Consider the following 14,126-nt stretch of genomic DNA (forward strand, 5'->3'; position numbering starts at 1 on the left):
AGCATCGACAGAAGCTGAAGTCTCCGGCAGTATGCTGTGCTACACGATTACAATGAAGCTCTAAGCCCCACTCTCTCATCTTCACTCCCTCCCTCCTCTTCTCTTTCATATTGAGGGAATTGGTCTGGATGTGCTTATTGGAGCGTGTGTCGTGCGCACGGGGCGCGTTTGTAAGTAGCCTCTATTAGCCGTGGTCAGGTTATATGTGTGTTATTGATGTCGATATATATATATATATATATATATATATATATATATATATATATATATATATATATATAATATTATATATATTTTTTTTTTTTTTTTCTGCCGGAGAGCGACTTGATGGAGCGCCTGTGGGACACTTTTCCTCTGTGGTGATGATGCTGATGATGAGGGTCGCGCTGGTAGTTCTGGGAAATGGAGCACGAGTACAGCCCTGCAGAGAGAGAGAGAGGGAGAGAGAGAGAGAGAGAGGGAGAGAGAGAGAGAGAGAGAGATGTTAAATCGTGTAATCAAACATCTACAGGTCAATATCAGTGAACAGAAGCCGTGTATTATTAGTAGTAATTGGTTAATTATTGGCACTGGCAGGATCAGATGGCCTTAAAGATGACAAATCTCACTGTTTATGATATAGCCTAGATTATGCCATCTACTGATCTATAAAAATAGAGCCAATAACAGAGCAGCCGGTCTCAAACCACAGCCATGCATGCAACTGAGTGAGTGGACAATGACCTTCAATAGCTTTAAAATGGCTTTACTGCTCAGTTCACCCCTTCTTTCTCCCTCCCTCCCCCCTCTCTTTCTCTCACCCACATAGAGAAAGGGGGGAGAGGAAGAGCTGGATGGAGCTAATACAGAGTGACAGGTCTTTCATGCAGTAATGGTGATGGTGAAAAGAGAGATCCACTCTGCCCACACTGCTGCGCACACACATGGTGGAGCACACACCGCACGCAGACAGACAAACAAGAGCAAAACACAGAGGCAAACACACGCCAGCAGTGAAAAGTATGTTATCACAGAAAAGTGTCCACGCGGGCACCGGCCACAGATTTATTCTCAGCCGTTTACAGTCAAGTTTCATTCATCGGGAGAGACGCCCGCGCGCTGAAAGCTCTCCGTCCTGGAAGTCAGACAGCAGAGTGCTCGCACTGTTTAGCTTTATTGACCCATGGGTGTTTGATGTTTGACTTCCCAATGTAGAACCTCTCATAAGCCCTCTGTCACACACACAAAAACACTTTGACATTCTGTGTCTAGCCTTTAATTTTAATTAATTCGCTGGATACGTTATGTGGCAGAATTTAATAAATAATTTGCCTTTTGAAAGATTAAGTTGACTTAATGCATCTGTTACAGTTTGTCCTTCCCAAACAGTTGAACTTGAATGTATTATTAGTTCACCTTTGTTGCTCCCTCCTTGTTTGTTCTGTTTTGACCTTGACCAAAAGCTGGCCCTCTTGTCCTGCTCTGTAAAAACTTTGAAATAGAAATGTTCCAATGGAGACGTCCCGGCCTGGGAGACAGATACAAGCCCAAATTAAATATATGTGCATTCTCTGTTTGAAAGTGTTTAATATTAAAACTTAAAATGTATATTTTAGTCTCAGGATCAATATGATAAACAGTCACAAACCTTCACACACGCAAACACAGATATGCCAACAAATGCAGTCACGTACAGGCGCATGCACCCATACGATACTCTGATCAATTCTTGCCCTCAGGCTGTGGTGACTTGCCGTGACTGAGGAGGGAGCACGGTTAACACCCAGTAGTTCACTGCAGTGCAGTGTTCACCCATTTTCAATGACTCAATCCACCACAGAGAGCAGCCACAAAAGCACTCTTTGTATCAAGGGACACACGGGGTCATGTAACTACAATATGCATCAATTTTAGGAATCATTATTGTCCCTTGTTGGACAAACAGAGATACTAATTCAACGGAAATCGTATTGACAACGCAAAACAGTACAATATATTGACACAGAGGGACAAACACAGTGAAAATAACCCAAGTTAAAACTTTTATTAATGTACACTGGAAGAAGTGAGATCAGAACAGAACAGTGATTTTATCACAATTTGCACTGAATTATATAATCCAGATTATGCAGCATCAGTCTCGTCGTAGCATCGAAAAAAGCATTTATTTTAGCCATTTCTGCGTTTACAAAAATGGTCATGTGCAAGAAAACTGGGCTTAAAGCATAAACAAGCACTGCTGCACGCTTTTATATAATTACCTAGAGACAGGGACAAATCCTGGGGGTAGAGAGGGAAAGACAAAGAGGTACAGAGACGAAAAACGTACAGAAACGTTGCAATTTAAGGGAAGTCAGATTATTACTGAACCCATGGTCCAGGTGCCCACTGGCTGGAGAAATCTACAAAGGAAAATACTCAAATTTTCCACTGCTACTGTCCTAGTGCTCCTTAGCAAGGCACTTTAGCCCCTGTAGCTGTAACAGCACAATCACGTACAGAGGGCTGCAGTTACACTGGGCTTCATCCCAATTTGAATCTTAAAAATATGATGATATCGAAGTGATCTTAGTTTATATCCATCCCACACTTTCTCTGGAGGACATGAGTGTGTTTCCCTCTCTGGCATCACAGTGATAATTAAAACCAGCCGGTGTGCAATGACTCAGTGCTTTAATGCTCATTACAGAGATATGTCACATGGACATACCCTTATGAAGGATGTGCATTAAAACGAACAACAAATACAACAACTCTAAATTCAAATATAGCTATTTTTATGCGCAGGTCTGTCTTCTCTTGTTCCATTTTCTCATACTTTGCAGCGTTTAAGAACAACCTGATGAGATGATTACGCTTCGGAAGTATCTGAAAAAGTTACACTGAATTTTTTAACAAAGTTCAAAGTTGTCACCATATATACATTTAATCAGAAAGTTTGGTCGACTATCTGAAACAACTACCAATGGCCAGTTCTTTGCATAATCTATAAATCTTTTTAGTCATTACTGAAACCATTTTGCCGATCATTCTCTGGTCCAAGCTTCTAAAAGGCTTCTGAGGGTTTCATGCTCACTGTCTGATAGCAAACTGAATGGTTAGGGGGTTTTGTACTGCGCTGGAAGCTCTGTCATTATTTTCTGGCACTTTCCAGATATCGTGGCTCAAGAAAAATAATTGATGGATTAATCAACAACTAAAGTAATCTTTTGTTTGCATCTCTAAACACTTTGAGAGAGCTCAGTATTACATTTCTTTCTAAATATAATAAAGATGATAGCATCATTTTTCAGGCGCTATGCTAACAGATTTTTTTCATAGCATACGTATAGATTTGTCAAAGGAGGGACAGGGCAAGTGTACTAATACACAGTACTAATGCACCATCACAGCTGACTGGAACACTGATTAATACACCTGTCCTCCTCCTGCCGTGACAAAATGTTTGCCCTGAAAAGGGTCTATGGTGCACGGTCACCAATTTACGCCCATTAAATATGTTGGAAGTAATACTGTGTTTTTCTTCTAATGGCAAGTGACAAACAACCTGCATGTCCCAAACAGTGAGCAGAAAGTCCAAATGTAATTCATACCGCTATCATGTGAGTTTTTCCAGCAACAGATAAGAACAGAACATTTCCAACCAACCTTTGAATGTTAATGTCACCGAATGTTAATATGCAGGGTCAGAATAACAGATCTTGTTGCTTACCACATTCCATCATAAGTTATGGACAACAGCTTCAAGCACGTGTGCTGGATCAAATATCGGCAGTGCGGGTCATTGGAAAGAGGAGTGAACCAGGCCCACGCGGCTGGTCTGGGGTCAGTGCAGGACAGTGACCAGTAGAGGGCATCCGACCCCCGTATCAGCGATGGGTGGTTCCTCCTCCAAACCGGCATGCACTGCATCCAGATGGTGTTCAGTTGGTTGTGCAGCGCCTGTTGCGGAGTCTTCATCCGGAGCAGAATGAGTCAGACCTTTTCTTGACGTGCCAAAGCTTCATTCACAATTCACAACATAGTTCCTTGTGTGCAATTATGTACAAGAAGTTAGAAATCTGTATCTTAAACAAATATGTAAAACATTTCTCCTCATTTCACCACGTCGTCCACGTCTGCGTGTAATTTTCTATATAAAGTTTAACAACATTCATATACAGTGTTCTCATTTCAGAATGACTTCATAGGTAACTAATATTGTTCATCAATAATACTGATAATTCTATTTTGACATTGTGAGTTTTGAAACTGTATCGATGATGTAATAAATTCAGAGAAGACAGGAATATATTTAACCACATTTACCATGTGGTAAAAAGGTACTTAGTTCACGTACTTGCATGAATTATGCATGTAAAAAACTATGTGCATTCTCAGTCTTTGTGATCAGTGTTTTGCATTGTTCATTTCCAAGTGCATACAAATTTCCCGCAGCACTGCAGTATCTTTGTATTATACCGCAGCCTCTCTCTCTCCCTGCCTCCCTCTCCCTCTCCCGTATTTCCTCTGCCACTCAAACTAACCTCTAAAGTCTTTCCAGGAAACACTTTTCTCCAATTTCTATCGTGACAGGCTGAATTTCTCATGTTCTTCTCCCCTACTTTCTTGCGTTTGTTTCTCTCAGTCCATCACGCGTTCTCTCAGATCTCTGCGATTCCGCAGCATCCCCTTCGTCCTCGATTCGCTCCAAAGCTCCAAAGCTACATTTTTTTAATGTTTGATCACCTCTCCGTCCTCACTTCATCTCTCATGATCTGTGATCCAAGCGCAGAGTTTACTCTCATCCACATCTAAATGTACAGTATGATTATGAAGAGTCCTTGTCTCTCCTCCCTTCTCAGAGCGCTCTGCTCCTAACAGGGGGATGCGCTCATGTGCATGTGTGTGTGGTAGTGAGGAGGAGGCACTGGTGATGGAGGCATGGCCATTGGAAGAGCTTGCCCTTGGGGGTGTGAGGAGTGCGACCTGGGCAGGGTGTGTGTGGACGGGTAGCCGCCAGACTGCTGGGGCATTTGGTAGCTCCCTGCAGAAGAAGAACCAGAGGGCGGACTTCCCTGGCCGCCCGCTTGGAGGCTGCCTTTTGACGGTGCTGGAGGCGCCTGGTTGAGCTGGATGGAGATGTCGCTGGAGGCGTCGGAGGTGCTGCGGCCTCTCTTTGGCGGAGGCCAGTTGGACTCCGGGTGGAGATACTGGCCGCTATAGTCGCTGCTCTCGGACAGGCGGGGGCGGTAGAGTGCAGGGTGGGGGCGATACATCTCTTCCTCTGCATAGCGCTTCATGAAAAGATAGACTGACAGCACACCGGCCCCCTGAGAGAGAACATGTGAGAGGAGGAAGCAGTTAGAGATGAGCAGAGGTTTTCTGTGACAGGAAGAGAGGGATTTAGTTGCATGAATAAATTTAGAGTTCAGAGACAAATTCGAATCTCAAAGAAACAGTAACAATTGGCTCAGAAAATTTGAATAGAAGTCACTAATAAACAAGACTTGAAAGGGACTGTGCAAAGTTAAAAGGTGTAAATACTGCACGTGTGTGCTTTTGTTCGGTACAGAATTGATTTAAAGGTAAAACTAAAGGCTATAAGAGCAGTTGAGTGCGTGGTAAAAAGTGATGATGGAGAGAAATTGTCCTTAACTGCCCACTGCACCATATTAAGAGCATGATGGGAAAAAAAAACAGAAGAAGGAGGGGGAGGGGGGAGGTGGAAAGATGAGCGTAAGATTCACATGTGACTCCCCCATGCATGGATTCACACATGAGCCTGGAGGCGCACGAGCCCTGCACTTCTGTATCTTAGCTACTGCTTCACCTCCTCACCTCCAGAATGCTGATCGTCATACACTCAGCAGCACCGGTGCCACAGGAATCAAAATACATGCTCTGTGTGTAGCATACACGCCTTAACTCTGTTTTAGTATATTTTAACACACGCAGAGCTCAGACTGACCTCTTTGAGTAAGAAGGAAGAGGCAGCGAAGGCGAAGGACCAGCCGTAGTAGTAATTGAAGAACTGCTCGGGCTCCCTGGGCCGGTTCATCACTTCGTCATTAATACTGGAGATGTAGAGCACCAGGCCCACTACGAGACTGAGGCCTGCACACAACACATTAGCAATGACAGAGAGTCAGAGAAAGAGTATGAGAGAGGGAGAGACAGAGCGAAGAGGTCATTAAACAGCGATCCACACAGTGTGGTCAGAGTAAGAGAGAGATGTGGAGTGACCATGCCACACAGTAAGCTCCTAAAATGCCAACACTGATAACACCAGCCACCATGGAGAGGGAAAGAAATATAGATACAGGCAGGCTTTAAAAGGTATTCATGGTTATATATATTTCTATTGTTAGTAGATAAAACGTGCAAATGTTGAAAATCTTATCAGATTCATATGTTTTGGGAAGTCAGGGGGAATGTTTCCAAAATGCATTTGGGGCAGATTTCTGATATTTATATGTGTATGTTAAGTGCTACCCACATGCATTTTGATTAATTCAAAGTCAAACCAAGATCAGTGTCTTTCCTTAAACTTAATCGTATGCTCTCAGTGCCATTTTGCAACCTAACCCACAAAGAGTTTCAATTTATTTAGTGGATAGGATTTGATTTGTTCAGATATGTTCACCATATCACAAGACACCAGAAAAATGACTTCCCTTGAAAGGAAAGCTGTTTCAAATTGATGGTATAAAGGGATAACTTCTAGGAGACAGAAAGGCCTGCAGATATCTGTTGAAATTAGACACATCATATTAAGCAAATGCTAGAACAGGATACTGGTTAAAGCATAAAGGGAATCACTCTGCTATAATTCTGTGTTGGAGAATTAAATATAATCACCATATAAAAAAATAAATAAATTTAAAACAAACAGACGTGACATACAACATTAAAAGCCCTCTTATCCCATGAACACGTATATGCTCTCTGCACTGCTGCTGAAAATGTTAAATGCATGAGATGCAACATATGGCCAACATCGAGGAATCAATATTCAAAGAAAGCTGCATGCTGCAAGCGCTGAATATGATTATTTTTAGCATTCCCTGCAACATTCAAATGCACCACAGTGCTGTCGAGTGGTTATGTCCTTACACAAATGGTCGGTTTAAGAGGTTTTGCCGTCAATTTAAAATTGAAAAGCACAGAAAATGCAGAAACCATGCTGCTGTCAAACCTGAAGAGGTGGAACAACTTTTACCTAAAGCAAAACCGTGGGAAACGCATGTGCATATGTAAGCTGAGAGCACATGAAGGAGAAGCAAGAGTGATGTGAAAAAGGGAACATAAATGGAGGTAAATGCTGAAAGTATGAGTGTGTGTGTGTGTGTGTGTGTGTGTGTGTGTGTGTGTGTGTGTGTGTGTGTGTGTGTGTGTGTGTGTGTGTGTGTGTAAGATGTCTGTGGTGCATTTGTTGGAGGAAGAGAGAAGCATAGAGTCACAGAAGGGGTGGGGGGTTACAGAAAGATGGAATGCAGCATCAGCTCTTTTTTTAAGGAAAAAATCTTCTGCTTTGAATCCTGTAATATTAACCAGAACATGGTGTCAGTGCAGGGCCGCAGACCTCAACTACAGTATTTACAAAACCACCATGTCACTGTTGCGAGTGGAATATCTTTTACTAATCCACACATACACACACCGCCACGGTCACAATGACTCAGAAATAATATACTCTGAATGAAGGAGCGAGAAGGAAATGGCAGCACGAAGAGGGAGGGGTGCGTAGTAGGGAAGGCAGGAGGGAGGCAGAGAGAGAGAGGCTTAGTGCAGCAGAATATTTAACTGCTGAAAAGCGGTTTGATACATATGGCCTTTACTAGCACCCTATTATCAAAATACCTCGTTAAATAAAATACTGCCACACTCCCAGCAGAGGCTACGAACATTATGCAACCTCCATTATGTAACACTTATTGTGCAGCTACCCCCTTTATCACCAAGTCCCTGCAATGGAAAGCCGGAGCTGTCACGTTAAAGTCCGTTTGACTGAGCTCTTCTGAGCTCTGCTTTGCTGCTTCCTCCTCAAAAGTGTCAAGAGAAACAACCATCGCAGAACACGAGCTCCGATTTGGCTCCTGACAATCTTTGCTCTCTGCACACTACGCAGAGCAACCGGGAGCATTACAGCCATCTGCTGTTCAACGGGGTTAACTACACCAATGAGGAAAACCAAACTGAAAAAGCCTTCTTGCCATGAGGAATATTTTAATGTATTTTTTTTCTTTACATATAAACTAAGGAAAGCCTGTCACCAATCCTGAGCTCAAGTTTATAACATGCGAAATCACAAGAAAACTCTCACCCCGCAGGAGGGCTGTCACCATTTCTGATGAAAACCTACACACCTGTATGATAGACCAAAAATAGGGCCGTGATGGAGTATGTGACACAGGCTGACATGCCAGGCTGCTGCAATCAATCACAGAGTGACAGCATGACATGGGTAATGGGGCCCACCTGAGAGGATGAAGAAGATGCCGGACACAAAGGCCAGGATGGTGCGCTGAGGCCGGATGTGACCGATATTACTGATGACGAAGGCTGTGAACACAAAGAGCAGGGACACCATCGGGAAGGGTGTGGCGGTGCGCACCATCTCTGTAAAGGAGGGGAGGTCACGGTGTTAAACACAGATAAAAGGACGTGTCCTTAAACTTCTGGTCGAGGTGAATGATGACGCTGATCAGTGGCTGTAAAGTATGCAAAATTATGTAGCGATGCCAGTGACTTCCACCACAGTTTTTCTTTTTTTTAAACTGACCTGCTTTTCACAACATACATGGACACATTTTCACCTTTTCTATGAAGTGATGGTTGATTTTTAACCATGAACAAAAGAGTTATAATCTAAAATATTGCCAAGAAATGACAACACAGACCCACAGTTGTAAGCCTGAAGCACCTAACACAAATAAGTACTGCATTGCATGTAAAGTCATTTTATTTAAAAATAAAAACTGTATTATTACTAATGGTGTTGGCAAGGATGAATATTCACATTTTGTGACTCTAAACAATGAATTAAAGGCCAAATAAATCGCTAATTAACATTCTTTTTGGTGCAGCACTGTCTTCAAAGTTCAGTACCACAACCTGTCAGCAGAGGGACACAGCTGCAGAGTATCATTCAGCGGATGATGTGGAATATCCATGTTGTACTCACTCAGTATGTTTGCAGTGTTTTCGGTGGTGATCTCTATTTCGGGTTCAGTGAAGTACTCTGACGCAACGCATCTCCCGTTTTCCGAACCTGTGAGAAAACACACACACACACACACACACACACACAGAGAAAAAAAAGTGCTAGGGTTTGCTTTTAGGATCAAAGTCAGTGATGCATGAAGAAACCCAACCAAAGCAAAAGAGCATGTGGGTCTCTGCAGTCCTGCTCACAGGTAACGATCATGTTTTGTGACAGCTATGATTCCAGAGACCAGAAGCTCGCTGTCTCTCCTTTCTCCCCTCCCTGCTCTCTCACTCTGCTGCTCTACTCTGACTCGATGATATGTACACATACACATTTCAGCATTATTTAGGTGTGTGTGTGATTGTGTCAATATGGGCGCATGTGTGCAAATCCTGCAGTCATCATTTTTCTTGCAAATGCATATTCACAAATATGTGTTGTCCTACCGGCCACAAAGCAAACTCTCCAGAGGCCCGAGTGCAGCGCCATCTTCACCTCCATGCTCTGGTTCTGCTGCAGGATGATTCCCTCCACCATTATAAGCCAGTAGTCTGTGGACACGGCCACTCCCACCAGCAGCAGTCCGCACGCTCCAAACACCGTGGACAGGATGGTCAATGCACGGCTGCTGCACGAACTCATCTGGAGGACAGAGTAAGAGAGTGAGGGGTAACGGAGGAGGGCCAAAGCTGTGGACAAAAAATATTGGTAAATTTTAAAGGGTCAGGAAGGGGAGGTCACTAGAGATGGGGAAACACTGAGACAGACACGTGACGCCCGCACATGGGGACACATGCAAACAGCTACTGGCAACCCTCCTGTCTCGCCTTGTTACTGCTAAAGATGAGTTAGTGACACATTCGCTGGCAACCAATCCTGTTAAAGGTCAGAGAGGAACCAAAGCAACAGATGATGACTTCACCGATGAAGTTGGACAAGCATTTAAAAAAACTGAGTGATAGATAAACACAGAGATCAGGAAGGAGAGGTCTTTTGTGACTCACACAAGGTCTTTCTGTGATTTAGTTCTGGTTGACTGGGAAAGACTTCCCTGCAAATCCTCTGAGCATTCTGTCGGGATAGATTTGTGAGTCTCTGTGCGTGTGCCTGGCCTAGCCTTTCGTTAATTTGGACCGCTGTTCAGTATCATCAGCTTGACAAGTAATGAAGAATAAATGCATATGGGAAACACAGAGCAGGTTGCAGTTAATGTAATCACCTTCATTTTCTCTAGTTAAACAGGGAGGATCATTACTGTAATGCAGAGGGCCTGTCATAGCTTGTAGTTTCAGAGTTAGAAATGAACTTTTGCTCTGATTATGTTCAAACGTAGTGTGGGGGCAACATCCCTTTACAAAAACTTATTTTCCCCCTTGTGATTTCAGATAATACATCATTTCAGCTAAATCTCTTTAAACCATGTGATCTTACTGCCCTGCATCCAGTTGTAGGCCTTCGTTTATTAAGAATGAGTGGTTTTCCCCACAGTATTTTAAAATTAGTTTTTCAAAACTTCTCCAGATTGATATGCCTCATGGTTGTTTACTGTAATCAGACACTACTAATCACCTTTAATTCTTGGAATTGAGAGCACTGCTCATAATGACTTGATATTTTGCAGACTGAGAGGCCATAAAAGTCCTCTTAAATAGTTTATATTTAATAAACCAATACCAATAAAGTAGTAATAAAATACATTAAAACAAAAACTGTCAGGAAAAGCCCTGTTGCCCAGTAGCTATGAAGGGGTAGATACACACGTCTCCAACCATTAGTCACTGAAAGCGACTACCGTGTCCAGATGTGCACAAAGGAAACATTCCTCACATTTACTGCAGCAGGAATTCTTCGTCACTCTGAACAGCATCCGGTTGTGGTGATCATGTCAAGCCTCGCCCGATCTTGTTCTTACAGTAGCTGACAGGGGTGAAATCAGGCGTGCGCTTCTGCCAATGTAACGCAGCTGCTTCAAGGTTTGAGAAGATGCGCATTTGAGCGTTTCCCAAAATGCATCACCACTATTCTCAGCTGCTTTTTTCATATTTGTATTCTACCTGTTTTACTAGTCATTAATAAATTTCACAGCGCTGCAGATCACCAGGTGCTGTTTTCTTTCTGTACCTTTCCCCTTCCCTGATGTGTTTGGTGCAGACACAGAATTTGTGTATCTTAAAAGAGGCATAAATTAATACACGATGGTTAGGGTCACTAATTAATTCAACACTGAACATTTATCAGGCACCTTTGAGGGGTTTGACAAGGGAAACTTAATGTAAAATTAATGACTAAAACAATGAGAACCACTTTATTATTCTGGTCTTTCTTTGCACGACAAAACTTTGTGTCTTTGAAATGTGGAGTTATAATAGAGTCAGTCATTCTACTCGGACAATAGACTCTTAAAGATTAAGCTTGGCCTCATCTTATCTGGACAGCCATTGTGGGAGACGTGACCACTATAGAGGTTGCTTTAGTTTCTGTGCAGTGGCAGCGATGAATAGAGCTTCTTTTGTGAGCGAGGCACAAGAATGACGTGTAAGAACAGAGCTGACTGGTGGTAAAGGGTACACATCAGACAAATCCTCTGAGAAATGACAAGGTTGGACATCTGAAAGGCTGAAAGAGGTGGATAAAGTAAAGAGCGAGTTTCTAATGGGGCAGACAGATGTCAGGGGAAGAAGTATCACCCAACCACAAAAATATACTGCCAGACAAGCAGGCCACATAAAAGGTATGATGCCAGAGCAATCAAAAGGATGGAATAATAGAATATGAGTCCTGGGGTGCACATTGGCATTGTCCTCGACTGAAGCCTCACACAACTTTCTGCTGCCCTCTTCTTAATTTTCCTTCTTTTTTGTTCTTTTAAGCAGAAGCTGTGAATTGTAAAAACAATCCCAAATTGGCACTGGACGTTCTGGTGGACATTAGTTTGAGCTGAGAGAAATCAAAAACAACCCACTGAAATTACATGGTATTACCAGAAACAAGGACTGTTGAGATAAAAGGTTGACCAGTGAGCAGAGAGGAGCGGGGGTCTGGAATGAACAGTCACACCTTCCAGCAGTTGGAGGATGTGCCAAAGTGGACAGAAATGAGTGTGAATCAATTGGAGTTGCAACACTGCAGAAATGAGTGGATGAGGCAGAGCATCCCGCTCAGGCTTGTTCAGCACCATGGACAGCACCACAGACAACTATGAAGGGAACACATTCCTTTCTACTCCGACTCTGTGTGTATTGTGCTGAAATCCTCACAGAGGGCCAGTTCGGCTTTAGGAGCAATAACCAGCGTAGATTTGGGATTGAGATTGAGCGAGAAGGAAAAAGAAAGTCTGTTTCCCTGTTAGATTTGTGATAACAATCCCATTTTAGAGCTGTGAGACAGCCCCCTCAGCTCCCTTATCCAGAAAGTAATGAGCCAATTGAATTGGTTAGATAGGAGCCACAAGGGGGACAAAAGGTTTAATTCACTCCAATCTGTCACAATCTACAGACTGACATCACCTCTAAGCTTTCCCTGGAAAGAGAGACACCAAGGGAAAGAGGGAGTGACAGAAAGAGATGCTGAAACATCTGAGCACCGAAAGCAGCAGAAAGAGAAGGGACGGGGAGGAGGATGGGAACTATGTCTGGAGAGTTTTTAGGATTAGCTGGAATGCATGGAGATGATATAGGTTGACTCAGGGAGAGACCTTGGCCCAAAAAAATGGAAGGAGTACCCCACATGGACGCGGAGTACCCCACATGGACGCGCACGACGTGAATGCGCCTGTACGGAACTAAAAGGTGTACCAAACTAACGAACCTTTGGTATTTAGAGTCTCGAAACAAGCCAAATAAAATCCATGAAACCACTCATTAGGAGACAAATGACTTCGCGAGGACTAAACGTGTGGATACCATGACTCAGTGGGTGGGTTTGCTCGTGATTTCTGACAGCAATTCAGCTGCGCAGCCACACAAACTCGCACCATTTTTCGCGGAGCAGCGCGGACAGTTAAACTACAATTGTTGTTAAGTACGCGTATGGAAACCGAGATCTGTGAGATGGTACTAAACCTGGCGGTGATATGCGCAAAGGCTTGTTTAGAAACCTCCCTCCTGCGGTCACACACTCTCACGCGGAGTTTAGAGATGATAAACACAGAGCAGGGAACATGTGAGCGACTCATACTGGAGAAAAAAAAAGGGACGAATTGTGAAGAAAATAAGAGCTGCTTGTACGACTCAGCTGTCAGGTAGCAACATTTTTTCTCTGCGCTCTTTACACTAACACGACAGGAGGACACGTTACATGCACACACGTATATCTTAAAAGACTGAGTGAGGTTTAAAATGCGTCACAACTATAGCCAAAAAAAGAAAGAAGAAGAAAGAACACAACTGCAGTTATTCTGAAATGAAATGAAAATACTCACCGTGCCACGAGAGTCGTGCGCACACGTCAGGAACCAAGGAACCTCACACCAGGGAGGCTTGGTAGATTTTGGTCTCTCCCTCTTTCTCCTCTCTCTCTCTCCCCCCTTCGATCCCTCTCCCTTCTCTGTGTGTTTACCCTTAAGCCCCCTTACCCATCCTTTAAATCCCTCACTCTCTCTTTTGACTCAATCTGTCCCAGGCACTGCGGTGGATCGTTTTAGCAAGCTACTTTGGCTGCAAAAGAGACATACTGTAGCAGGGGCAGGAGGGAGAAGTGTTGGAGGGAGAGGGAGAGGGAGAGAGAGAGAGGGAGAGAGAGAGGGAGAGAGGGAGGGAGAGAGAAGAGAGAGAGAGGAGAGGGAGGGAGGGGGTGCATGTCAAACCACTATACCTCATCATGTGTATTATTTTTTTAAGTATTTGTGTTCTATGAGTCTTTGTTTTTTTATATCATTGTGGTGTGGGCCTAGCTGAGTAATAGTTATGTTGTATAATGAGCAAACACGTTTTAACTGTCGTTTAAAAAACTGTAATTT

The 14,126-nt window shown here is 43.3% G+C and overlaps 1 protein-coding gene across 1 annotated transcript; it reads right to left on the minus strand.

Annotated features, from left to right (window-relative positions):
- Positions 1-2,008: 2,008 nt before the first annotated feature.
- Positions 2,009-13,859, minus strand: cacng7b (calcium channel, voltage-dependent, gamma subunit 7b). The gene is made up of 6 exons (XM_047599927.1): positions 13,590-13,859; positions 9,616-9,811; positions 9,146-9,232; positions 8,440-8,580; positions 5,930-6,075; positions 2,009-5,291 (listed from the first exon to the last, which is right to left on the minus strand). The coding sequence occupies exons 2-6, from the start codon at positions 9,809-9,811 to the stop codon at positions 4,836-4,838; spliced, it is 1,026 nt and encodes a 341-aa protein (XP_047455883.1). The 5' UTR covers positions 13,590-13,859; the 3' UTR covers positions 2,009-4,835.
- Between the last annotated feature and the right edge of the window lie 267 nt (positions 13,860-14,126).

The sequence above is a fragment of the Mugil cephalus genome, chromosome 11, assembly GCF_022458985.1.
Source record: "Mugil cephalus isolate CIBA_MC_2020 chromosome 11, CIBA_Mcephalus_1.1, whole genome shotgun sequence".
NCBI lineage: Eukaryota > Metazoa > Chordata > Actinopteri > Mugiliformes > Mugilidae > Mugil > Mugil cephalus.

What these genes read in the sequence shown, in the direction of transcription:
- cacng7b (XM_047599927.1), bottom strand. Translation starts at nt 9,811, where the DNA reads ATGAGTTCGTGCAGCAGCCGTGCATTGACCATCCTGTCCACGGTGTTT. An exon ending in AAACACTGCAAACATACTGA is followed by an intron (nt 8,581 to 9,145) that starts GTGAGTACAACA and finishes CCTCCTTTACAG; the next exon opens with AGATGGTGCGCACCGCCACA. An exon ending in CATCTTCTTCATCCTCTCAG is followed by an intron (nt 6,076 to 8,439) that starts GTGGGCCCCATT and finishes TGTTGTGTGCAG; the next exon opens with GCCTCAGTCTCGTAGTGGGC.